At 36.0% G+C, this 25,156-nt stretch overlaps 1 protein-coding gene across 1 annotated transcript in view; it reads left to right on the top strand.

The window, feature by feature from the left end:
- INTS7 (integrator complex subunit 7) overlaps nt 1-25,156 on the top strand; it is a 95,981-nt gene that overhangs the window by 46,799 nt on the left and 24,026 nt on the right. Inside the window, exons 10-16 of the mRNA XM_074222612.1 lie at nt 176-273; nt 2,403-2,642; nt 5,645-5,782; nt 14,564-14,770; nt 21,780-21,974; nt 22,767-22,870; nt 24,386-24,454. Of these exons, the coding sequence (XP_074078713.1) occupies nt 176-273; nt 2,403-2,642; nt 5,645-5,782; nt 14,564-14,770; nt 21,780-21,974; nt 22,767-22,870; nt 24,386-24,454 (1,051 nt within the window). The remainder of the gene's footprint in view (nt 1-175; nt 274-2,402; nt 2,643-5,644; nt 5,783-14,563; nt 14,771-21,779; nt 21,975-22,766; nt 22,871-24,385; nt 24,455-25,156) is intronic.

Raw genomic sequence — 25,156 nt, 5'->3', positions numbered from 1 at the left:
CAGCAGAAATGATACACTGACTTTCTTCTGTGAAATGATTGCAGTTCTAATTACTACTTTGTTAGTAGCCTTATGAATTTTAGGCCCTTCTGTTTCTCAGGCCATTTGTTTCCAGTATACTTATATTTTATTTTTAATATTTGATAACATCAGAATGTGCAATTCATTTCTATAGAACTTTTGACCCTGGAGCAGGATGCAGTCTTTGGCCTTGAATCTCTCCTGGTGCTTTGTAGTCAAGATGATAGTCCAGGTGCTCAAGCAACTTTAAAGGTAAAAAATTACTTGCTTAACATATTTACTTATATTACATAAACAAAAAATGTTATTTTAATCTTTACTTTTAAAAACCTAGTCTTGTAATCTAAAGTAACTCAAAAAGATGTACAGAGTAAATATTTAAGCTAACTTTTTTCATCATGATTAAACATAAGGTTACCTGGTAAAGTCTTGAAAACTATTAAGCAAATGAAGTTGACAGTGTACTCTGATGTGGAGTTTAAAATCTAAATTTAAAATCTAAAATTTACAACATTGATGGCACAATTAAATATGTAAAGGCATATTAACTATATTTTATAACAGTTGATGGAATGCTACATTTAGTCACATGGATATAAATATAAAGAAGTGAATATAAATATTTGTTATATATGAAGTTTCATGATGCTGGATTTTGATACTGTAGTGCTAATGAACAGCTAGGAAAAGCTTCTTAGAGATCTTAGAGAGCTAGTCAGTTGTTTTCTGCAACTTTCAGAAACCTAAAAAAAAAACCTTATAAAAAGGAATTATGCATTAGATATTGAGTACCTAAAGCTGAATCTATATGATGAGAGAACTGTCATATAAGGTATATTTTTTAACTTTCATGCTTCAAACTTTAAAGGACACAATGGTCAAATTTCACAATTTCAGTAATAACAAATTTGCAATTTGAGAAAAATTCAGATATGAAGAGAGACCAATTTGATTATCCCAAGATGACTTCATAATCACAGAAATCAGAGAAAGGAATTTTTTAAAAGCAACCCAGATGATATCCTGAGCATTTTAATCAAAGCAACACTGATAGTTTTCCAGAAGAGAATCATTCAAGGTATTTTTTTGAAAACAAAACAGAAAGATGGGTAGATTATTCTACTTGCAAATAACAAAAACATAGAAACTAAATAAATAAAATTATAAGAAAAACTAAGTTAATTCTTAGGTTTATAGGCTATCATTTAAAAGAGGTAGAAGAAAGAAAGAACAAAGAAACTTGCAAATTAGAAGAAAAAGAGGAAGAGAGTTGCAAATATCTGGTTCTATTACAGTATTTAGTACAGTAATTACAAATATTACTATAGAAGCAATATCCAGAGATATAAGCAGAAATTAACAACCAGAGATAGGATAACCTTCACTTAGGAGTGAAGAATAAACAAGGTATAAGAGCACAAGCAAAATAAGACTTGGCTCATGTCTTGGGACATAGTGACTCCAACAACATACAACTATTTCTCTCTAGCATGGCTTCCTTCAGAATTGTTATTTCTAAGAGTGGAAACTTAGTTATAGTGATGAGCAAGAAAGTCCAGTTGACAGGAGTCAGCTAGGTGGCACAGTGGATAGTGCACTGGCTGTGGAGTCAGGAGGATCTGCATTCAAATCTGGCCTCAGACACTTAATAATTACCTAGCTGTGTAGTCTTGGGCAAGTCCCTTAACCCCATTGCATTACAAAAACAAACAAAAAAAGAAAGTCCAGTTGACAGCCATAAAGAAGACACTTTAGTTTATTCATCTACTGTATTGGAGTAATTGCTAAGGGTCTACTTAAATTAAATAGTTTCATATCACTAAAAAAAGTCATTGAGATCATTTGATCCAACTCATCTTACAGATGTGAAAAGTCAACCCTCATTTTGAGAGTCAAATGATAACACGTCCCAGGTTACTGATTCCCCTCCAATTCTGAAATCCTTTGTTTCCAGAAGATGAAGATTTTCCTCACTCAGCTTTTTTATTCCATGTAGTTTACTGAGGTCCTGTTCTACCCATGAGCTTCTCTGATTCTATGAGGAAAGGCCCAGAGATGATGATGTTTAGATTTGGCCATAAAATATCTTTTCCTTTTAATTCTGTAGTAGCTCCTCAGGTTTAGTTCCAGATATATCAATAAGACATTGACTTTACTTTTATTTCTTAATTTAGTGTTAAGCATGGTGAAGTTGGTAAATTTTATTATAGAAGTACATTGATTCAATGCATTAAATATTCATAAAAGAAAATGAAATTCTGTCTTCAAGCCCACAGGTTGCTCATAATCAGTGCACATAATTCCCTTGCATAAAAGATGAATTTAGGCACTCGAAGATGAGAATTGACCGAACTCTGAGTTTGGTTTTTTTTAACATGCAGATTGCATTGACTTGTATGGTGAAGCTAGCCAAGTGCCGTCCTCATCTCAGCCAGTCAGTGGTGGAGTCTCTGCTGACTCAGTTGCACAGCGCTCAGGATGCATCCCGGATTCTCATGTGCCACTGTCTGGCTTCCATTGCCATGCAGCTACCAGTGTTGGGCGATGGAATGCTTGGAGACTTAATGGAACTCTACAAAGTGATTGGACGTTCAGCTACAGATAAGCAGCAGGAGCTTTTGGTAGGAAACCTCTTTGGAATGCACTGTTTTTTTTGTTGGGGGTTTTTTGTGGTGTTTTTTTTGTTTGTTTGTTTGTTTTTAGGTTTTTGCAAGACAAATGGGGTTAAGTGGCTTGCCCATGGGCCACACAGCTAGGTAATTATTAAGCATCTGAGACTGGATTTGAACCCAGGTACTCCTGACTCCAAGGCCAGTGCTTTATCCACTACGCCACCTAGCCGCCCCTGGAATGCACTGTTGAGGAAGAAGACTACTATACAACTTAAGTGAAACCAATGGATTAATAATAATCAAGATGATATTTGCATAACATATTAAGGTTTTGTAAAATACTATAGATAGACATACAGTCAGAAAATATTTATTTAGTGTCCACTGGGGTGACAAAAAGAGACCAAAGAAGCTCCTGCCTTCAAGGTGCTCACGCTGTTTCAAGTATTCCACAGCTTACCTCTGTGATCTTGGGCAAGTTCCTTCACCCTTTCCATTCCTTGTCATGCCTCAGTTTCCTTACATAAAAAATGATGAAATTAGACTAGGTGGCAGCTCCTAGTCTTTTTTGATTCTAACTCCAGTGCTCTGAAGTAAATACCTCATAGTATTTGATCTTATATTTTATTAGGCATTGGTAAAGAGTCAGGGATTGTGTATGTGAAAGAAGAAAGTCCATAGGAACACCATCTAGAGAGAACTGATTTTGAAGCTGGCATTAGAAGCATGATATATGACTAACTGTGAATATTGTACATTATTTGAATTTGGTGATCAGTCATGATCATTAAAGTCCTTCTTCCACTTCGGACACATCAGGCTACTTCTTAAACTACCTTTTTTCCTAAGAACCTTCAGGGAAATAGTTGGGAACAACATTTTTATATTGCCTAGTCTGTCACAGGCATTATGCTAAGGACTTTACAAAGATCTCTTTTGATTCTCACAACAGTCTTGTGAGAGAGTTTATCCATTTATTGCTCTCATTGTCCTTTTTTACATGATAGTGTTGCTCTTAAATTCCAAGTGACCAAAAAAACTTTTTTTCTATATATGAAACAAGTAAATTAAAACAATGGGCTAAAATATCCATCAACTAATAAATCAATAGGCATTAATAGTAAGCAGGTGTGTTCCAAATGCCATGGCTAAGCCCTGGGCATACCAAGCATTCCCTACCAATAGGGAATTTATATTCTAATGGAGACAACAAACCCCTTAAGATGTGGGTAAAAGATAATATAAACAAAATTCAAATACAAAGTTCTATTAGATCTTCATAAGTACAATTGAACAGGAAAAGAAGATAGAGGGTAATTTGAGAATGAGGGCAATGTTGAAGGTGGCCCTAAAATGCATCATTGAGGTGGAGATAAAAAGGGAATGCATTCCAGGTGTGTGGAAAATCAATTGCAAAGGCACAAGGATGAGAGATGGAGTGTCCCGAGTGAGGAAAGGAAAAGTTCATTCTGCTTGAATTAGAGTTCAGGAGGGGGAATCATGTCCATGAGAATGTACTAACTCCCATAATATAGATTGGGTGGGAAATTTTGAGACTGAATCTTAGAGTGAGTGTGTTAAATCCTGAGTGAATGTGTTAAAGAGGAAGTCTCAAAGTTAGCATGGGTGGGGAGCAGGGAGAATTCTACCTCCCTAAGATCAGAAAGTCAGAAGGTATTGGTGAAGGGCGTAACCAGGAGTAGAGAAGAGGCAGGGGCAGGGAGTCCTGGTGCAGCAGCATATATAGTTTAACTTGCTGACTATGTTGGGCCACATAAAATTAATTACTTTCTTCTTCCCCATCCCCATCCCCACTCCCACCCATCTCCAGTTCTGTATTTGAACACTAGGGAGCTGGGTTTGAATTCCATTCCATCTCCCATTTTTCTTAGTAAAGCTCAGTTGTACTCTTTTGTGTAGCTTGGGGCAAGTAAGTGAATCTTCCCTAGTCTGTGGGAAGTACATGATTGCTACTTGCACATAGAGGAGGGATTATCCATTTATTGCATTTGTATCCCCACCTCCTAGCACATTGCCTAGCACATAGTAGGGATTTAAATCCATTGAATTAATCAATTGAACACTTGAAAAAATGCTGATAGAAACAACCCTCTTAAATGGTTTGGTCACCAATGACCAAAAAAACTATTCGCTGTTTCATCCACAAGAGGGCACTACGTGTCCACACTCCATTGAGTAGTGCTTTCTAGTAGCAAAGTTTGAGTAGTAAAACAGATAGATCCCAGTTAAGGCAGTCTGTGAATACATTGGTATTTGTAGTTAGTCTGAAATAACTAGCTTAGCTCATTTCTAGTTGAAATGATGTTTTCATCTTGAAGACAGCTGATGTTCCTAATCATTTTGGCAGATGATTGTTATTTGGTGTCATCTCAGTAAGCTTAATGATGGAATTGACGGCTAGTATAACTAAATGAATCTTTCATATTATAAGCACTCAGTGAGGAATATTTGTTCTTCTTGCTTAAGTAGTTTAAATTTTTTTAGCCTTTATGATTCTCATGAAAACGATTTATGACTCAGAAGTAACTGCCTTCCTTGTTACTTTTAATTAAAATTGAACTGGAATTACAATCTTCAAACATTATTGATATTCATGTCTTCATTGAAGTCTTATGCAAGTTTTACATCTTGACATGGAGATGAATGGATTCAAAGTTCTTGGGGGTTCTTCCAGTGTTTGACATACCCTTCCAGGGATGACCAAGCTTGAGTAAAAAAATCTATATGATATTCTAGATAAATTTGGAGAGACTTGTTACCAGCTTTGTTTCAACCACAGAAAGACTGCTTACTAAGAAATAGTAGGAATCATAGTCTGCTTGTTAAAAATGAAATAATGGATTCTTGAAGTATTGATGAAAATGGCATACCAGAATGAGAAAGGGAAGAGGAACATTCAGGAGTAATTTGCCTCTTTAGGAGCATATCATGGAATATCTATGCCATCATATGGATAATTATATTAACTTTTTTCTTTTGTTTAACATTAGGTTTCTTTGGCTACTGTGATTTTTGTAGCCAGTCAGAAAACATTATCAGCTGAAGTTAAAACTGTTATTAAGCAACAACTTGAGAATGTCTCTAATGGTTGGACAGCATATCGGATTGCCAGACAGGCATCTCGGATGGTAGGTACCAACCTTCCAAAAGGCCTATGTTGAGATAAATAAAGCAACCCTCAAGAATGAGCATTACCAACCATGTTTACTGCTTAAGATAAAAATATGAGTTTCAAGGCTTGGCTTAAGAATTTGAATGTTGTGGGGAAAGGGATTTTAAATTCTTTTTCTTTTTGTTAGGTTTTTGCAAGGCAAATGGGGTTAAGTGGCTTGCCCAAGGCCACACAGCTAGATAATTATTAAGCGTCTGAGGCCAGATTTGAACTCAGGTACTCCTGACTTCAGGGCCGGTGCTCTGTACACTGCGCCACCTAGCTGCCCCAAATATTTTTAAAAAAAAATTTTTTTTAAAGATTTTATTTATTTTGAGTTTTACAAATTTTCTCCCATTCTTTCTTCCCCCCCCCCCCCGAAGGAATTCTGTTAGTCTTTACATTGATTCCATGTTGTTATACATTGATCTCAGTTGAATGTGATGACAGAGAAATCATATCCTTAAGGAAGAAAAATAAAGTATGAGATAGTAAAATTACATAATGGAAAATGTTTTTTTTTCTTAATTTGATGGTAATGGTCTTTGGTCTTTGTTCAAAGTCCATAATTCTTTCTCTGGATACAGATGGCATTCTCCATTGCAGATAGCCCAAAATAGTCCCTGGTTGTTGCACTGAAGGGATGAGCAAGTCTATCGAGGTTGATAAACTCTTTTTTTCTTAATAAAATAGGTAATATACTGACCTATATACCACAAGTCATTGAGAGCTTCTGTTGGAGTACTAAAGATTTGAGTCTGAGTTAACTAAATCTTGTTAACATAATCTTTCTTTATTATTGCATCATCATTACTCTCTACTTTCCTTAAACCCCACCTCTTCCTTTTCCCATGCTCAAAATAATTCATTAATCTCTGTATATAAGAAATAAATTTCTGTGTATCTAACTGTCATTTCCCAACACTCAGTAAAACTCCTTCACCTGTCCTGTCTAAAGTGGAAATAAACCAAAGGAAAATGTTACTATTCTGTTTTGTTTTAAGGGAATATAGGGCATCAGCATTCCAGAGATCTTTATTATAAAGGTCTTGGGATAATAAAGTTTAAGAAACACTTAAAGGAAAGTTTGAGACAATTAGATTGTGAATTATTCATCTTTTTATATTTTTCTATCCCTAATAGTTTCCAGAGTCTTTTGACAAGTTGTTCTCCAGAATAGTAAATAGATAAAAAAAAATAGTGGTAGAGTTAGTAGGAGATTTTTGGAGTAAGGAAAGTCTAAATTCAAGCCTTAACCTCTGAAACATACCAGCTGTCTACCTAGAGACTTGCTTACAAAAGTGAAATCATAGTTACAATTCCCTACCACCTCCTCATTTTCCAGATTGGTAAGAAAAAGGTAATGTTGATTTTCAAAGTAAAGCCAAAATAACTAGCCTTCAGTTTATTTTTTATTTTATTTTATTTTTTTAGTTTTTTTGCAAGGCAATGGGATTAAGTGGCTTGCCCAAAGCCACACAGCTAGGTAATTATTAAATGTCTGAGATCAGATTTGAACTTGGTTCCCTCTGACTCCAGGGCCAGTGTTGTATCCACTGCCGCTCCAGTTTATTTTTTCAAACAAATTTTTATTACTATGTTTTGCTCTTATAGCGCTAATAATTTCTTTTAGTATGCTTACCTCCCAGAGAGCCATTGTACATGGCAAATTATATTTTTTAGAGAAAAAGAGGAAGAAAAGAAACCAATAAATTTAAAAAATCTTTTAATTATATAAAAGGTTTCACATCCAATCCATTTCTTCATAGGAATTGGATTGAGGTGTCTTTTCGTGTTTCTTCTTTGGAGCTTTGTTTATCTTTTATAATTTTGTGGAGAATATTCTTTCCATTTGATATTTTTATGTCATTATAGTGTTTTCTTGATCCAGCTTTTTCCATTCTCTTTCTTTAAAGGTATTTTTAAAAATTTTATAAAATAAAAAAGTCATGTGCACAATAAAACCTAAGAGAGGATTCATAATAAAAAGTAATAAATTTCAACTTCAAGAAAGCCTATATAATAAATATTATGGGGGCAGCTAGGTGGCACAATGGATAATTATTACCTAGCTGTGTGGCCTTGAGCAAACCACTTTAACCCCATTGCCTTGCAAAACAAACAAACAAAAAAAGACAATAAATATTAAGCATTTATTCAAAATTGACCTCTTTTCTTGCTTCCTTATAAGTTTTCTTCTGTTCTCTGTTGCCTACTATTTTATTTTTTTTCCTTCCACCTCCCCGCATACATTTTTGATCTTAGCTTTCAGGTAGTTTGATTATTCCTATGTTTTCTCTTGATCTTTTCTCCAAATTTGTTGTTTTTCTTTTTTTTTCTTTATTTTTCTTTTTTTTAATTTGTTGTTTTTCTTGTGAAGTGTTTGACCTTTTATTTTTTCATTCTTTATATTTTGTTTTATTATTTCTTGTTCTCTTTTAACTTCACTGACTTCCCCTTCCCAGTTCTAATTTTCAAAGAGTCATTTTTCTACCTTAAGATTCTGGATCTCCTTTTCTAGTTGGTTTACTTTCTTTTCATAATTTTCTTGTTTTTCTTGAATTGTCTTACTTTCTTTTTTAGTTTCCACCATCTCTCTTATTTGATTTTTAAAATCTTTTTTGAGTTCCTCTGTGAATTCTTTTTGAGTTGGGACCCTTTTTTTCTTTTTGGGTTTTTTTTTTTTTAGGTTTTTGCAAGACAAACAGGGTTAAGTGGCTTGCCCAAGGCCACACAGCTAGGTAATTATTAAGTGTCTGAGACCAGATTTGAACCCAGATACTCCTGACTCCAGGGCCTGTGCTTTATCCACTATGCTACCTAGCCGCCCCTTCTTTTTGGTTTTTGCAAGACAGTGGGGCTAAGTGACCTGCCCAAGGTCACACAGCTAGATAATATATGTCTGAGGCTGGATTTGAACTCAGGTCCTCCTGATTTCAGGGCTCATGCCCTATCCATTGTGCCACCTAGTTGCCCCATAGCCATTGCCATTTGATATTACTCTTTGGGGTAGGAAAGGCTTTATTTTTTTGTTTCAGCATCTTCCTCTAAAGATGAACTCTTGTGTTCTCTATTCCCATGGTAACTTTCTGTGGTTGACTTCTTTCTCCTTTGCTTGGTTACTTAAAAACTTTTTTTAACAGCTTTTTTTTTCACCTTAAGTCCTGCATTGTGGGGGATGGTGTCTCTGACCTCAGGAACTTTGTCCTGGGCCCAACCTCTGCAACTCCTTTCCCACTCCAAGCCATAACTGGGTGGTCTCTGTACACTGTGTTGGAAACTCTTAAGAACTCTGAGAACTCTTAAGTGGCTATAATCTTTAGTTCACCCCTCTGAACTGGAAACAAGACAGAGAACTCAATTCTATTGTAAGTGTCCACAATCACCATTGTCTGGTCCCCTTCCCTCCCCACCCCCTGCCATTGCCTCTACAATCATCAGACTTATGTCCAGAACTGCATCTTACCTACGCAGCTAGGACTGGTGTCCTTATCAGAAGAGGTTCTCTCTCTTTCCTTGCTCAAACATCCAGTGGTCCTCACTATCCAGAAAGGACACAATTTCTGAGGCTGAGACAGGATACCTCCCAACCTGGCTGCCCCTAGAGCTTGCTTCTTCTTGTTTCAAGGAGCTTGTATTTCACTCAGCTAGTAGAGCCTTGATCTAGAATCTTGCTTTGGATATTCTCAGGCTATCCCAGAAGAAAAAGTACAACTTTTATTTGGTTTTGTCGCTCTACTTTCACCCTGAGGTATGTTTCTGGCTTGTTGGTAGAAGAAATCTGGAGAGCTTGGAATTCTGACCCTTCATCTTCTGAGCATTCATATGCTACTTTTTGTTTGGTTATTTCCCAATTGATAACTATTTTGTGGTAGCAAAAAATGCTGCTATAAATATTTTTGATATACATGGGGGACTTTGTTTTTATCAGTGACCTCTTTGGGGTATAAGCCTATTAGTGGAATTGCTGGGTCAAAAGGAAAGTTCATTTCAATCACTTTATTTGCTTAACTCTAAATTGCTTTACAAAGTGGTTGTACTGAATCACAGCTCCACCTACAGCATATCACTGTATCTATCTTTTCATAGCCCTTCCAATATTTTTTTCCTATCTCTTGTGATTTTTGTCAATTTGATGAACATGAGGTGAGATGAAACTTCAGGGATATTTGAATTTGCATTTCTTTTGCTATTAGTGAATTAGAATATTCTTTCCTATGGTTGCTAATAGTTTGTAATTCTTTTGATAACTTCATATCCTTTGACCATTTATCTATTATTACACATACACATAGATATGTGAGTGTGTGCTCTTTGTATAGTATATGTATGTATATATCTTCATTGTTTATATATTAGATACTAAACCCATATTTGAAAAATTTGATACAAGAATTCTTTTTCACATTCAATTGCTTTCCTTCTTAGCTGCATTAGTTTTGTCTATGCAAAAGATTTTCAGTTTCATGCAATCAGAATTATATATTTTTATTTTTCATAATTGCCTTTCTTTGGTTAAGAATACATCTCCGAGTTGTGAATTTATCTAAGCTTTCTGGCAAGTAATTAGTAATTACACCCAAAGGGCAATAAAAATGTGCATTCCCTTTAATCCAGCAACACCACTACAGGGTCTGTAGCCTGAAGAGATCATGAAAAAGTGTAAAAATTCCACATGTACAAATATATTCATAGCAGCCCTGTTTGTGGTGGCAAAGACTTGTGATGGAAAACATATCCATGTCCAGAGAAGGATTTGTGAAGTTAAATGCAGACCAAAGCTTATTACCTTCAATTTTTATTTTTTTAATTTTTTAAAATTTTATTCTTTTTATTTAATATTTATTCTCATTTTGTACAAATAATTTTTTTACATTAATAAAATATTCATGTTTAAGAGTAAATGAAATACCCCCTGTCCCCCATAAATATAGACTTGCTTGAGCGATAAAGTAAAGGGGAGAGAAAAAAATTAAAATTAAAAAAATAATAGTAATAATTATAGGTATGGCCAGGTGGCGCAATGGATGGAGCACCAGCCCTGGAGCCATGAGCACCTGAGCCCACATCTGACATGCAAGCCACCCCAAATCCACTGCCCTGCAAAAAACAAAAAAAAAAGAAAAGAACCAAAATAAAATAAAATAGTAATAATAGTAGGGATGGCAGGGTGGCAGACAGAGCATTGGCCCTTGAGCCAGGAGCACCTGGGTCCAAATCCGGCCTCAGACACCCAATAATCACCCTGCTATGCGGCCCCAGGCAGGTCATCCAGCCCCATTTGCCCTGCACCCCCCCAAAAAAAATAATAATAATAAAAAATGTGCTTGAGTCTTTGTTCCAACACCAACACCTCTGTTGCGAGTGGATCACGTTCTTTATGATAAGTCCATGACAAAAGTTACTTCCATATTTTTCCATTGTTGCCATTGCTGATTGCAACTCCCTCCTTTCATATTTCTCCACTACCATGTACTATATTTTCTCTCTCCTTTCACTCTGACTCTGCTGTAGGGTCGCTGAGTGGCGCAGCAGACAGACCCCTGGTCCTGGAGCCAAGAGGCCCTGAGCCCCCATACCACCCCTTAGGTTCAGCATCCACCTGGCCCTATGGTCCTGGGCAGGCCTTCCAATTCCGGCCCCTTGCAAGAAGTAAAAAAGAAAATGTGTTATATCTGACCACTCTCCCCCCATGGTCCATCCTCTCCTCCTTTATTCACATCCCCACCCCTTCCCCCTGCTCCCCGCTTCTTACTCCAGATGCCTATACCCCATTGAGTATATATGCTGTTTCCTCTCCTAGCCACCTCTGATGAGAGCGAAGATTCCCTCATTCCCCCTTGCCTTCCCCCCTTCCATATCATTGCAATAGCTCATTGTAATAAAGAAAAATCTTATTATATGAAATATCTTGGCCTATTCCCTCTCCTTTTTCTTTCTCCCATTACATTTCCCTTTTTTCTATTGACTCCATTTTTATACCATATTTCATCTTCAAATTCAGCTTTCTCCTGTGCTTCAACTATAAAAGCTCCCTCTACCTGCTCTATTAACTGAGAAGGCTCATATGAGTATTATCAGTGTCATTTTTCTGTGCAGGAATACATGCAGTTCATCATCATTAAGTCCCTCATATTTCCCCCCTCTCCTTCAGTCTCTATGCTTCACTTGAGTCCTGTATCTGAAGATCAAACCTTCCGTTGAGCTCTGGCCATTCCAACAGGAACATTTGAAATTCCCCTGGTTCATTGAAAGTCCATCTTTTTCCCTGGAAGAGGATATTCAGCTTTGCTGGGTAGTTGATTCTTGGCTGCATTCTAAGCTCTTTTGCCTTCCGGTATATTACATTCCAAGCCCTATGAGCTTCCAATGTAGTTGCTGCTAAGTCCTGTGAGATCCTGATTGTAGCCCCACAATATTTGAACTGTGTCCTTCTGGCTGCTTGTAATATTTTCTCTTTGACTTGGGAGTTCTGGAACTTGACTATAATATTCCTAGGGGTTGGTTTTTTGGGATCTCTTTCTCTGGGGGATCGGTGGATTCTCTCCATTTCTATTTTGCCCTCTGCTTCTAGAATATCAGGGCAATTTTCCTGTAGTAATTCTTTGAAAATGATGTCAAGGCTCTTTTCCTGGTCATGACTTTCAGGTATTCCAATAATTTTTAAATTATCTTTCCTAAGTCTGTTTTCCATATCAGTTGTTTTTTCAATGAGATATTTCACATTTTCTTCTAAGTTTTCATTTTTTTGGTTTTGAAGTATTGATTCCTGATTTCTGTTAAATTCATCAATCTCCCTGAATTCTGTTCTTTGTCTGAAGGATTTGTTCTCCTCAGAGAGTTTTCTTATCTCTTTTTCCATCTGGCCAAGTTTGCTTTTTAAAGCATTCTTCTCCTCAATAACTTTTTGAACTGTTCTATCCATTTGACCTAAGCTGTTTTTTAGCATGCTATTTTCTTCAGCATTTTTTTGGATTTCCTTGACTAAGCTGCTGACTTCATTGTCATGTTTTTCCTGCATCTCTCTCATTTCTTTTCCCAATTTTCCTTCTATCTCTCTCACTTGATTTTCAAAGTCTTTTTTGAAACTGTCATAGTCTGAACCCAATTTCTGTTTTTTCTTGGAGTCTTTAGATGTAGGAGCTTGTGCTTCCTCATCTTCAGACTGAGTATTTTGATCTTTCTTGGGCTCATGTGCAAAATATTTCTCAATGGTGTTCCTTTTTTTCTCTGCTTACTCATTTTCCCAGCCTTAGCCTGTTTTGGGGATGCTTCCTGAGCTTTTGGGGCACTCCCACAAGGGTCTCAGTGTGTGAGGCTCTGTCCTCCCTCCTATGACCATAAGCACCCCCCCCTGCCACAGGGCTGAGGTGGGGGAGGCCCTGCTGTTCTATGGGGGGGGCCTAAACTGGGATCAGGATCTGAATGTGGTCAGAGCCCCAGAGTCCTGTTCCAGGGGCAGAGGACAGAGCTGGGCAGTGTCTCTCTCTTCACTCCCCTCCCTCAGCTCAATGGGCTCATGCCCTGGGGGCTCCTGCTTACCGGTTCAGCCTGCTTCTGTTCTTGGATCTGGGCTTTGCTGGCCATGCTGCTCCCTGTGTGCCCTGAGGGCTGGGTTCCACCTGCTCGCTCTGGCAGAGGTCCCCCTCTGTTCCCCCACTTTGTGCCCGGTGCTCCCCAGGGTGCAGCTCAGGAGACTCCCCCGCTGCTGTGAGCCGCGGCTCCCAGCGCCCTGGTGCTGCCTCTGGGAGGCTGAAATTCTTTGGCGGGCTGCCCCTCCGACCCGGGGAGCAGAGCCTTTCTGCTCTTTTCCAGGTTACCTTGAGTAGGAGAACTGCCGCACTGGGTCCCTCTGTGGGTTCTGCTCAAAATTTAGTTAGAGTCCTTAGTTTATGAGTTTTATGAGAGAGCGCCTAAGACAGGATCCTTTCTTCATCTTCAATTTTTAAAAGTTATGTTGGGGCGGCTAGGTGGCACAGTGGATAGAGCACCAGCCCTGGAGTCAGGAGTACCTGAGTTCAAATCCAGACTCACACACTTAATAATTATCTAGCTGTGTGGCCTTGGGCAAGCTGCTTAACCCCATTGCCTTGCAAAAACCTAAAAGAAAACATTATCTTATGTTTATGCCTTTTTTTCCCTCTTTGTTTTCTTTCTTCCATTTGGATCTGATTCTTCTCTCACAACATGTTCAATATGATCTATGTTTAGCATGGTGATAAAGAGCCTATATCAGATTGCTTTCTGTCAGAGGGAGAGGGGAACGAAAGAAGGGAAGGAGAAAAATTGTAAAATTCAGAACTTTGCAAAAAAAAAAGAAAGATTGGTAAAAACTACTGCTTCGTGTAGTTTGAAAAAGAAATAAAAATATTTTTAAGAAGAATACATCTCCAACCTGTAACTATGAAATGTAAATGATATACTTCCCTTCTAATATTTTTGGAATATACTATAGGATATTGGTTTAAATCTAATTTCTGTCGGGCTGTTTTTCAGTTTTCCCAGTAGTTTTTATCTAATAGGTTTTTTGGAGACTTCAATTAATAATTATATTTCTTATTTCTTTCTATTTAAATTTGTGTTATTTAAGAATAACTTGGTTTATTTATCCTAAAGGAATGTTTTGACTGAGACTCAAAGTATATGATATGAATAAAGGTCATTGAAACTTATCCAAATTTGGGGTTTTCTTTTTCACAGCACCATTAACTATTTTAAGTTTATGAATGTTCACTTGCTCCTTTTTGTCCTTTCTTAGGGTAATCATGACATGGCCAGAGAACTTTATCAAAGTCTGCTGACTCAGGTAGCCTCAGAACATTTCTACTTTTGGCTAAACAGTTTGAAGGAATTCTCCCATGCAGAGCAGTGTCTTACAGGGTTGCAAGAAGAGGATTATAGTTCAGCACTTTCCTGCATTGCTGAATCTTTAAAATTCTACCACAAAGGGATAGCATCCTTAACAGTAAGTCTCTTTTGCTATAATGATGATGGCATAGGTGAAAATAGACAGTTATCTTGAATTATCTTTTAATTACCTTTTCCAAAGACTTGGTTTAATAAATTTTTAATTACTTATACATGAATAAGAATGAAATTTATTATTTATCAACTTTATACTCATTTATATTACTATTTAGTAGAATATTGATAATGAATCCCCTTTTAAAGCATGCAAAGGGAATCAAAGTTTATGTAATTATTTTAAGAGCAAGTCAGAAGAATGCCAGATATGTGTATAGGGTTGAATGGAAAACATGTAACAGTCCTCCCTTCTAGCATTCTGCTACACAGCACTTTACCCAAGTCATTAACAGTATTATTAACAGCAAACTCCATTGGTGAAGCATCTACCTATGCTTGGTATCCTGTTGGGAAAGACAAAATACTGGAAATAGCTTATTCTAGTTATCTTTTCTTACAGTTAATGAGGGGTGGCTAGGTGGCGTAGTGGATAAAGCACCAGCCCTGGAGTCAGGAGCCTGGGTTCAAATCTGGTCTCAGACACTGTGTGTGTGGCCTTGGGCAAGCCACTTAACCCCACTGCCTTGCAAAAACCTAAAAAAAACAAAGTCATCTTACAATTAATGAAGAAAGAGCCAAACAAAATTAATAACTAGAAATTTCAAAATCTTACAGTTAAGAGACCTTTCAGGTCATGTAGGCTAACCCTATACCCAATTCTGTTTTCCTTTCCTCAAAATTCTTGAAAAGAATTCCAGTATAGACCTAAACAATCAGTTAATATTTATCAAGGGCCTATAATGTGCTTGGCACTATGCTAAGCATTGCTGATGCAAAGTAAAAAAGAAAAAGTTCCTGTGCTGAAGGAGCTTACAATCCTTAAAGGAGAGTTGATATGGCCCCATGATGTTCTGACAAGCTATAATCAGGATAAATAGCAGAAGGTTATCAACAGAGGGGAAGCATTAGAATTAAGGAGGATTGGGAAAGGTTTCTCATGGAAGGTGGGGTTTTACCTCGGACTTGAGGAAGAAAATACCATATGGGGGGGGGGACAGCCTAGAATTCATCATCTGGCAAAACAGTCCTTCCCATTTTTAACTGAAGCATTAACTGTTTTTCTTTATGTTAAACTAGAAAACTTATTAGTCATAGTGCTGTTCTTGAGTAATAATGACTATTTGCCACAATAACAGCCAATTAGATGTTTGAATGAGAGAAAGAGGGGTCAAGGGGAGAATGAGAATTATAGGGTAAATGGAAGGTAATATTAAGGAACTCAATATCAGTAGAAGGGACTGACAAAGACCTCTTGTGGAAGGTGGGATTTGAGTTTAAATTTGAAGAAAGTCAGAGAAACCAGGAAGTGGAGGTGAAGAGGAAGATCATTCCAAGCACAGGGGACAAGCTGAAGTAAGAAGATGGAGTCTTGTGGGAAAGGAGCAATCAGAAGATGGAGAATACATAGTATTTCCTTACCTAGAAGCTCTGACAGGTGAAAATGGAAGAACATGGTTTTTATTCCAGTCCATACTTTTTGAAATTTTATTTTCATTATTGATTGAAGAAAGGAGTACATTATCTGTTCTATAAAGGTTAGCTGTGTGGGTGACATTTTAAAAGGTATTTAGCAATTCATTTATTTCTATTGAATGACCAAGAATTTTAATTTAACAATCTAATCTGGCTAGATATTCAGAAAATGGATTAAGAATCAAATAATGAAAGTAAAAAAAAATCAATCTTTCTCAGTAAAGAGAACTATTATTTCAGGATAAACAGAACTACAGTAGTATTGTGTAACTTATGTAGAGCAGAAAATTTCTTAATTGTTTTATATAATGACACTGAAAAATGTGAAATAGAATAACAACATAGGGAGGCAGTTATGAATTGAAATTTTTGTTGGTACCTTTTTGATCTGCTTAAGAAATTTTTATTAAAAATTATTTTATAAAATTTGAAATTAATATTTATTGATTTCATTTTGTAAATCCTGATTTGTGGAACCTTCGTGTCTCTTACTTAAAGAGCAAAAAATAAATTGAAAGGAGCATAATAATAATAATAATAATAATATTTATTTAGTTAGCATTTAAAAGTTTGAACAGCTCTCTATTAAACATCTTATTTGATTCATTAGAGCAAAGCCCTGTTTACATCCCAATTAATGAAAGATCCATTCATGTCCTTATTAGCACATCTGTGAAAGTGACTGAGTTTTAGCTGTTTCTGCCAAAACAATTAGAGTTGGCAAGTTTTCAGGGTTAGGAGGCTTTTTTGAACTCTAGGTGTTTAATTCCCCAATATTTGGGAAACATTCTTGGGGATATGTCTACATTGGTAAAGCTACTTATTAGCTATTTTCACCTAATAATAACTTGTATTCTATATGGACATAAATGATTCCTTTTTCAAAAGGATTTTTTCTTGAACATATGTAATGGTAACAATTGTTATTCATTGTACATAATATTGACAGTGATGTGAAATTAGGTCACTGAAAAAAATTTTTCTAATTATTGCTTTGACTCAGATCCTGAAGTATTTTTCAGCTTTTTAGTTTCTCATAAACATTCTAACAGATGTGCTAATGTTAAAAATTCTGGATTTTGTTATTTTTTTATGGGAGGGAGGGGCCAGTTAGGTGGCAAAGTGGATAGAGCACCTGCCCTGGAGTCAGGAGGACCTGAATTCAAATATGACCTCAGACACTTTTTAATTGCCTAGCTGTGTGACCTTGGACAAGTCAACTTGACCCCATTGCTTTACCTCCCCCTCAAAAAAAGGGGGGGAGGGGAAGAAAGAAACAAGCACCAACTCTGTGCCAGGCCCTATACTAAGCACTTGGCAAATGTCTCATTTCATCCTTAACAATCAATCCTTGAAGATTGTTATTATCTCCATTTTACAGCTGAGGAAACTGAGGCAGATAGCAGTTAAGTGACTTTTTTTTTTTTTTTTTTTAGTTTTTGCAAGGCAAATGGGGTTAAGTGGCTTGCCCAAAGCCACACAGCTAGGTAATTAGTGTCTGAGGCCGGATTTGAACTCAGGGACTCCTGACTCCAAGGCCAGTGCTCTATCCACTGTGCCACCTAGCCACCCCAAGTAAGTGACTTCTAAGAGTCATGCAGATAGTAAATCAGTTTGAGTTGAAATCATATCTTCCTGACTGTATTCTATTCCCTACCTCCTAGTGGCCTGGCAAGAAAATATTGTAAAGAAAAAGAAAAAGGGGAAACATGAATAAAATAAATGTGAGCTCTTTTGATATTCAGGAGACTCATTCTATCTAGGCAGCAGCTAACTTCATGATTTTAGACAAATGACTTCACATATGATTTCAGATTCCTCAGATAAAATGTAGTCTTCAACTAATTAATCCCTAAAGTTCCTTCCAATTCTAATGTCATATGATTGGTTTTTCAACAACAGTTTCAGAAAAGGGGAAATTGGGAATGTATTTATAATCTGTTAAAAGATTACCATGTTTCTCATTGAAGAGTCTTTAGATGTGCCAGGTATTCTGCTGAGTGCTTTACAAGTATTATCTCATTTGAGTTTCACAACAATCCTTCAAGGGAGATATTATTATCCATTGTACTTGAGGGAACAATAAGTTTACTACTGAAAGCATTTAGAAAAATAGAAAACTAAGTATGTGAAGGTCACCTAAATTCGCTGACCAAGGACTTGAGACATAATGATGATTTTATCAATTAATATATTCTGTTTTGCAAAATTCTCTTTAGAAATAACATCAAGTACTTTGAATAACACTAATCCTAGCCATTTCAATGAAGTAGGCACATACTTTTGAAGTATAATCTTTCATATAAGCTAAACCTGTGGACTGCTCTTAAATTAAAATGTTTAGAATTCAAGCAGTCACTTATCTGGAATATTATAAAAGGGATTCATGTTTCAAATAAGCAATGACCTGGTTATCCTCTAACATTCTTTTTAAGCCCTGGGTTTCTTTAATAAATCAGACTAGAAATATTATATAACTGTTTAGTTAGATAGATTAATTAATTGATTTAAGCATAGACTGAATGAAAACTCTTCATAAGAAAATTCAGAATCAGGATTCAGAAAATTAGAAGGGAGTTTCAAGGTAGTGTTCCCAGTCTGATTTTCATCCTAAGGCAAAATTGGATTCTCTTTAATAAGTGACCACCTAATTTCTGCCTAAACACATCTATTGAGGAAAGCTCATACCTTTGGAAATAGTTATTTTCTCCTATCAAATTTTTCACTTTTCCTTGTCATTTCCCATCTTTTGGTCCTAGCTCTGTGGCATGGCATAGTAGAAAAAGAGCTAATTTTAAAGCCAGGAAAGTCTGGGTTCAAGCTCTGATTCCATGGTGCTGGAAAATCACTTAGCTTTTCAATGCTCCAGACCAGGGGTAGGGATCCTTTTTTGTGCCAAGGACCAAAAACTTATTAGACTGCTATATTTGGTCAAAGATTTTATTAATTCACCCCTAAAAAGCTCCTAGATTTATTGAATTTTGAATCCTCCTTGCAGTTACCTTGGCAACACCAGACAAGTGATTTCTTGGGCCTGTAGCCTGGATGTTCCTCACCCTTGCTCCAGGCAGAGAAGATTATGGCTAGCATGGGTTGGAGTTTCCTTACCAGTGAAATTACAGGATCGATCATTATCCTTCTTTATTCTCAGGAGCAACACAGAATAAGTTTATTCTGCTTTCCACATATCTACTCTTCAGCTATTTGAAAACAATTGTCATTTCTTTGTTAAATCTTTGTTTCCCCAGGTTAAACATGTCCATTTATTTTCAGCATTTCTTCATTTGATATAATTTAAAGAATCCAACCAACACAATCCCTTTCTCAAAATGTTTTAGTTTGCCTTTTAATTCCGACTTCCAGAACTGGACATAATGCTGCTATAGTACATAGGTGCAGTTACGCTGCTGTTGTTTGGTTGTATTGTCTTGTCTTTGTGACTCCATGAACTACATAGCATGCCAATACTATCCATGGGTGTTCTTGACAAAGATACTGGGGTGGTTTATCATTTCCTTCTCCAGTAGGTTAAGGCAAATAGGGTTAAGTTAAGCCCAGGGTCACATAACTATTAAGTGTCTGGTGCCATTTGAACTCAGGTCTTCCTGACTCCAGGCCCAGCACTCCATCCATTGAGCCACCTTGCTGCCTCTAAAAGTTCAGTACTGTGGGATTATTCCTTACTTTGATCTAGATATTATACTTATAATTACCTAACCCAAGACTGTATCTTTTTTTTTGAGTGTATAGTAATCTAAATTCTCAGATGTTTTTTACATGAGTGCTTTCAAACTCCACATTTTTATCCTAATTTTCATTTTATTAGTTTCAACTATATAACTGATTCTGCTTCTCTAGGTAATTTTGAATCCTAATTCTATAACCTATTGAAAATTACAGTTTTATCTAAACTTATGCAAAATTAAAATCTAGATTGAGTAGAAGTTTTCATCAAGGGTCTCTGTTGTCTTAAGAGAACCTATGCAAAGACCCCTTTTTAGATTCTGTCCCCTATTTCACAACAGTCCTTCAAGAGATGTTATTATCCATTTTCTAGTTGAGGGACTGTCCCTTATTGGTTAAAGGCCATATTTTTTCAATGAGATCTTTTGAATCCCTTCAGTGATATTTCTTTTTTCTTTTTTTTTACTTCTTTTGCAAGGCAATGGGGTTAAGTGGCTTGCCCAAGGCCACACAGCTAGGTAATTATTAAGTGTCTGAGGCTGGATTTGAACTTAGGTACTCCTGACTCCAAGGCCAGTGCTCTATCCACTGTGCCACCTAGCCGCCCCTCAGTGATATTTCTTGCAGAATCTAGCACTGTCTTTTATGTGTGATAAGCACTTAGTAAATAAATACTTGTTGAATTGGTTGAATTTATAGAGGCCGAGATTAGCATCTGAGGAGAGCAGTTTGTGAAAGTTAAAGTATAAGCTATGCAGTCTTCAATCTATTGTACTTTACTTAATAGACAGTATGATATCCTGTTTCTAGGGTCCTGAAGTTAGATGTTTGATCCTATTGCAAAAAAAGAATATTGCTTATTTGTATTTGTATCCCAGTAATATCACCAGAGAATTGTAAGCCCTTCATACCATGGAGAACAGGTGAATCCCTGAGATATACTTTATTTACATAGACCAAATCAATAAATATTTGTTTTGGCTGCCATATGTGAGATGCTGTTCTAATTCAGATCATACCTAAATGAAATTTATCTTTGATGCCTCCTGCCCCAGCTGGCAAAGCCACTCACCTTGGGTCATTCATCTTTCTGGCCCTGCTCTCCTTAGTCAATTTATACTCTGGTCTTGGTATTTACCTTTCATTTCTTTAGATATACACATCCACTTTTAAACTTATCTATATCAAATTTTATTCTTCTTTAGATTTTGGATCTTCTCATTAGCTAGCTAGTTTGGCAAATGAGTCCATTCTAGGGGGGGAGAAGATAACTTATCTTCTGTTGGTGATTGTACTTGTTAGCAATGGCCTCCTAAGGACACCCTTCCTCAGATACCCTTCGTCTTTAATTTTTATATTTCCTACCATTACTGATTAGTGAAATGAATTTTAGTTCCACTTGTAAGAGATGATGCTATATCATGACAGGTAGATAAGGAAAAAAAGTTTTAATATCTACAACCTCTATCACCCCTCAAATCATACCTTATATGTTGTGGCTCCTTATAGATTGCTACCTGTTCTTCCTATACATCATACCCAATCTTTAATGGAGGAGTGTCTCACATATTTCATTCAGATCCATATTTCTTAGGATAATAATGTCTCCTGTTTATTTCAGGAAACTTTGTTTTTTTACATTAGGTCTCTTCCTTATAAATGTAGGCATTTATACATCTGCAAGGAAATTAAATTATCATGGTTTGGATTATTCTTCATTATTATTATTGCATGAACTGTAACAGTTATATTATGGTTTACCTCATGTCTTAAACTTATATTTACTTTTCTAGGCTGCCAGCACACCATTGAATCCTTTGAGTTTTCAGTGTGAGTTTGTAAAACTCAGAATTGACCTTCTGCAGGCCTTTTCTCAACTTTTCTGCACTTGTAATAGCCTAAAGACAAGTCCTCCACCTGCTATTGCTACAACCATAGCCATGACTTTGGGGAATGACCTTCAGAGATGTGGCCGCATCTCCAACCAGGCATGTCTCAGCTCTTTCCTTGAATAGGTTTATCTTGCAATGTTTTTTCTTTTCTTTTGTTTTTGTTTTTTGTAAGGCAATGGGGTTAAGTGACTTGCCCAAGGTCACATAGATAAATATTAAGTGTTTGAGGCCAAAAAGAGCTTCCCTCTTGAAGGTTTTTTAAAGGTAAAAAAATTTTTGCTTGCCAGTTGGTGATGTCTTTTATTCTAGAAATAAGTTTAGAGGGTCTATTTATTGCTTACAATTGCCTAGTATGTTCTTTTTCCTTTGTCTCTTTGCAAATTTTTTATTTCAGATTTTCACAAAGGAAAATACTTTCATGTGGAAAAAGTAGATGTGCATGTGTTTTGTGCTTTTTATTCTATAAAGATAATGAAGCATTAACTTCTTAGTGATGAAAGATTGTTTTCACTTAATGGATGTGGAGATTTAATTTAGGAAGCATTAAATTATTTTAAGTTGTAAAATAACCAAAGAAAGAAATATTTTACATCATATATAATATAATTATTTCATATGTAGATTATTGTACTTATTATTTATGCCATCTCCACTTTTTTGCCTTTCTTAAAAATGCTTAGCTAACATTCTGCTTTAAAACTTTCTAAAAGTAAATGATCTAAGAATTAAACATTCACCAGAACATATATATATATATATATATATATATATATATATATATATATATATATATATATATATATATATATATGAAGGGTTTTATTTCTTTTGGCTTTCTTGTTTACATAACAAATTTTTTGTTGTCATTGCATTTTTCTTTCTTTATAGATGAAACAGTCTATGGAAGAATTCCGAAGCCTAGCTTCTCGTTATGAGGATCTTTATCAAGCATCTTTTGATGCAGACTCAGCAACATTGAGGAACGTTGAGTTGTATCCTGCTGGCCCCAAAGTTATTGTACTTTTAAAACATTCTTTTATATGCTAAGTATTGTTTGATAATGCTTATTTGACAACATATGTATCTTATCAAAAGGAGCATAGCATTTTTAAAATAATAGGTATTATTTCTAGTAAGTTCTGCCTTAGGAATATAAGAGAATTTGTTCTCTTATTGAGGACTTTTAAAAAGGGGAGTCAGAATCCTAAGTATGTTTCTTTCTGATGATAATCAGTCATGTCCCTTAAACTACTACAAAAGGCTAAATTTTTTTCTAGAAAGCCATTTTTGTATCTCTACTGCTTTCTTTACTTCATACTAAAAACTTTAGTATATAAGATCATAGATTTAACATTAGATCTCTAAGTTTAAAGATCCAACATTTCTTATCCTTTAATCATCATTGTTCCCTGAAACTTCTGAGTTAACTGTGCATCAAGTTGTAGAATATATAAATGTATGATTAAACCAGGGATTCTTAAACCTGCTCCATGGACTTCTAAGGGGTGAGTACAAAGATTTCAAGGAGGCAGTAAGCTTGAGTGGAGAAAATTGCGTTTTTATTTTCACTAACTTCTAACAGAAATTAAACATCCCTTCAGTTATTTTAAAATGCTATTATGAGAAGGGAGTCTATGACATAATAAAGGTTAACCCTTGCTGTAAACTAAGGTTAGAATAATTTCTATTTATTCGGCCTATATTTCTTAATAAGGAAAATAGCTCCCTAACCTGTTTTATTTTGAGAGAATGATGATGTTGCTCCTATCAGTATTACTGAAACTTTTCATTATCATACTGACTTTTCATATATCCAGGAAGAAAATGTGATATATTCCAAATGAGCGCTTGCATGGGATTTAGAAATCTAGAGCACTCATTAAGATTCAGTCTTTCTGGGCAGCTAGGTGGTGCAGTGGACAAGAGAACCAACCAGCTCTGGAGTCAGGAGGACTGAGTTCAAATCCAGCCTCAGATACTTAATAATTACCTAGCTGTGTGACTTTGGGTAAGTCACTTTAACCCCATTGCCTTACAAAAAAGAAAAAAAAAGATTCAGTCTCTCAAATGCCTTATAACATTGAATGATGTAATCTTTTTGAAACTTAGCTTTCTCGTTTGTAAAATTAGATCATTGGGCTGAATGCTATGTTTTATAACCATATGCTTCATATGTACAGACACATTTGACCATCACAACCCTATGAGATTATTTCTATTTTACAGCTGAGGAAACCAAAGCTCAGAAAATCGTAAGCAATTTGCCCAGGGCCAGTAAATCTCTTAAAAGTTGACTCATCTGAGCAAAACTCATTTCCTGCCAGCTTAAAATGCTTATGATTTTTATTTCATAATGAAATTCTTTATTTTAATGTATTCCTTTAATATTGAGTGATAGCATGACCATTTTTTATGAGTTACAAACCTCCTTCACTGGAGAGTTTTTCAATGAAATCACAGATCAGCAGGTTTGGACAAAAAGAAAAAAATCCTTAATGTTACTCTAGACAGCAGCAGAGTTGTTTGCTGATCTCTCATGCAATAGAAGCCCTGATTTTGGATCCAGAATCAGCAAGGTAAGTCTAATGGAAGTGTTTATATCTACCATATGGTAAAGCTTTAATATTAAAAAATCAAGTTAAGTATACTCTTGTGGCTTTAGCTTGAAACACATCCTTTAGCTTTCCAAATCAAAAAAAAATTTGAGGGGTGGCTATGTGGTGAAGTGGATAGAGCACCAGCCCTGGTCAGGAGACCCTGAGTTCAAATCCAGCCTCAGACACTTAATTACCTAGCTGTGTGACCTTGGGCATGTCACTTAAACCCATTACCTTGCAAAAACAAACAAAAAAAGAAAAAAAAAGAAAATTTGAATTCTTTGTTAAAATTCTCCTTCCCTGAATAATAGGAACCTGTGCGATGTTTTGTCTTTGTTGTATTCTATGATTTGGATTAGGCATTTAAAATTGAAGTTGCAAACTAAAATTTCTCAAAAAAGAATATGAGTATCGTCAGTAATTTCAACATCTCTACCTCAGTTATTGACTTCCCATCACTACATAATAAGGCTTCACCAGTTGACCTTCAGATTGTGTCTCATTGCTTATGTGCTCTTGCCTCATTCACTTAGACTAATTCTCATTTAGTCATACTAATTCTTACTGCCTTTATGCAGTCAACTATTTCATGTTCTTATATAAGTGCAATCCATTTTTACTTACCTCCTGCCCTGCTTAATTTCAAGCAGTTCTTAAACTCACTTTTCAATGACATAACCT

Source organism: Macrotis lagotis, chromosome 2 (genome assembly GCF_037893015.1).
Source record: "Macrotis lagotis isolate mMagLag1 chromosome 2, bilby.v1.9.chrom.fasta, whole genome shotgun sequence".
Classification (NCBI taxonomy): domain Eukaryota; kingdom Metazoa; phylum Chordata; class Mammalia; order Peramelemorphia; family Peramelidae; genus Macrotis; species Macrotis lagotis.
The sequence above is the reverse complement of the archived record's forward strand: the minus strand, read 5'-3'. Positions and strand labels throughout refer to the sequence as shown.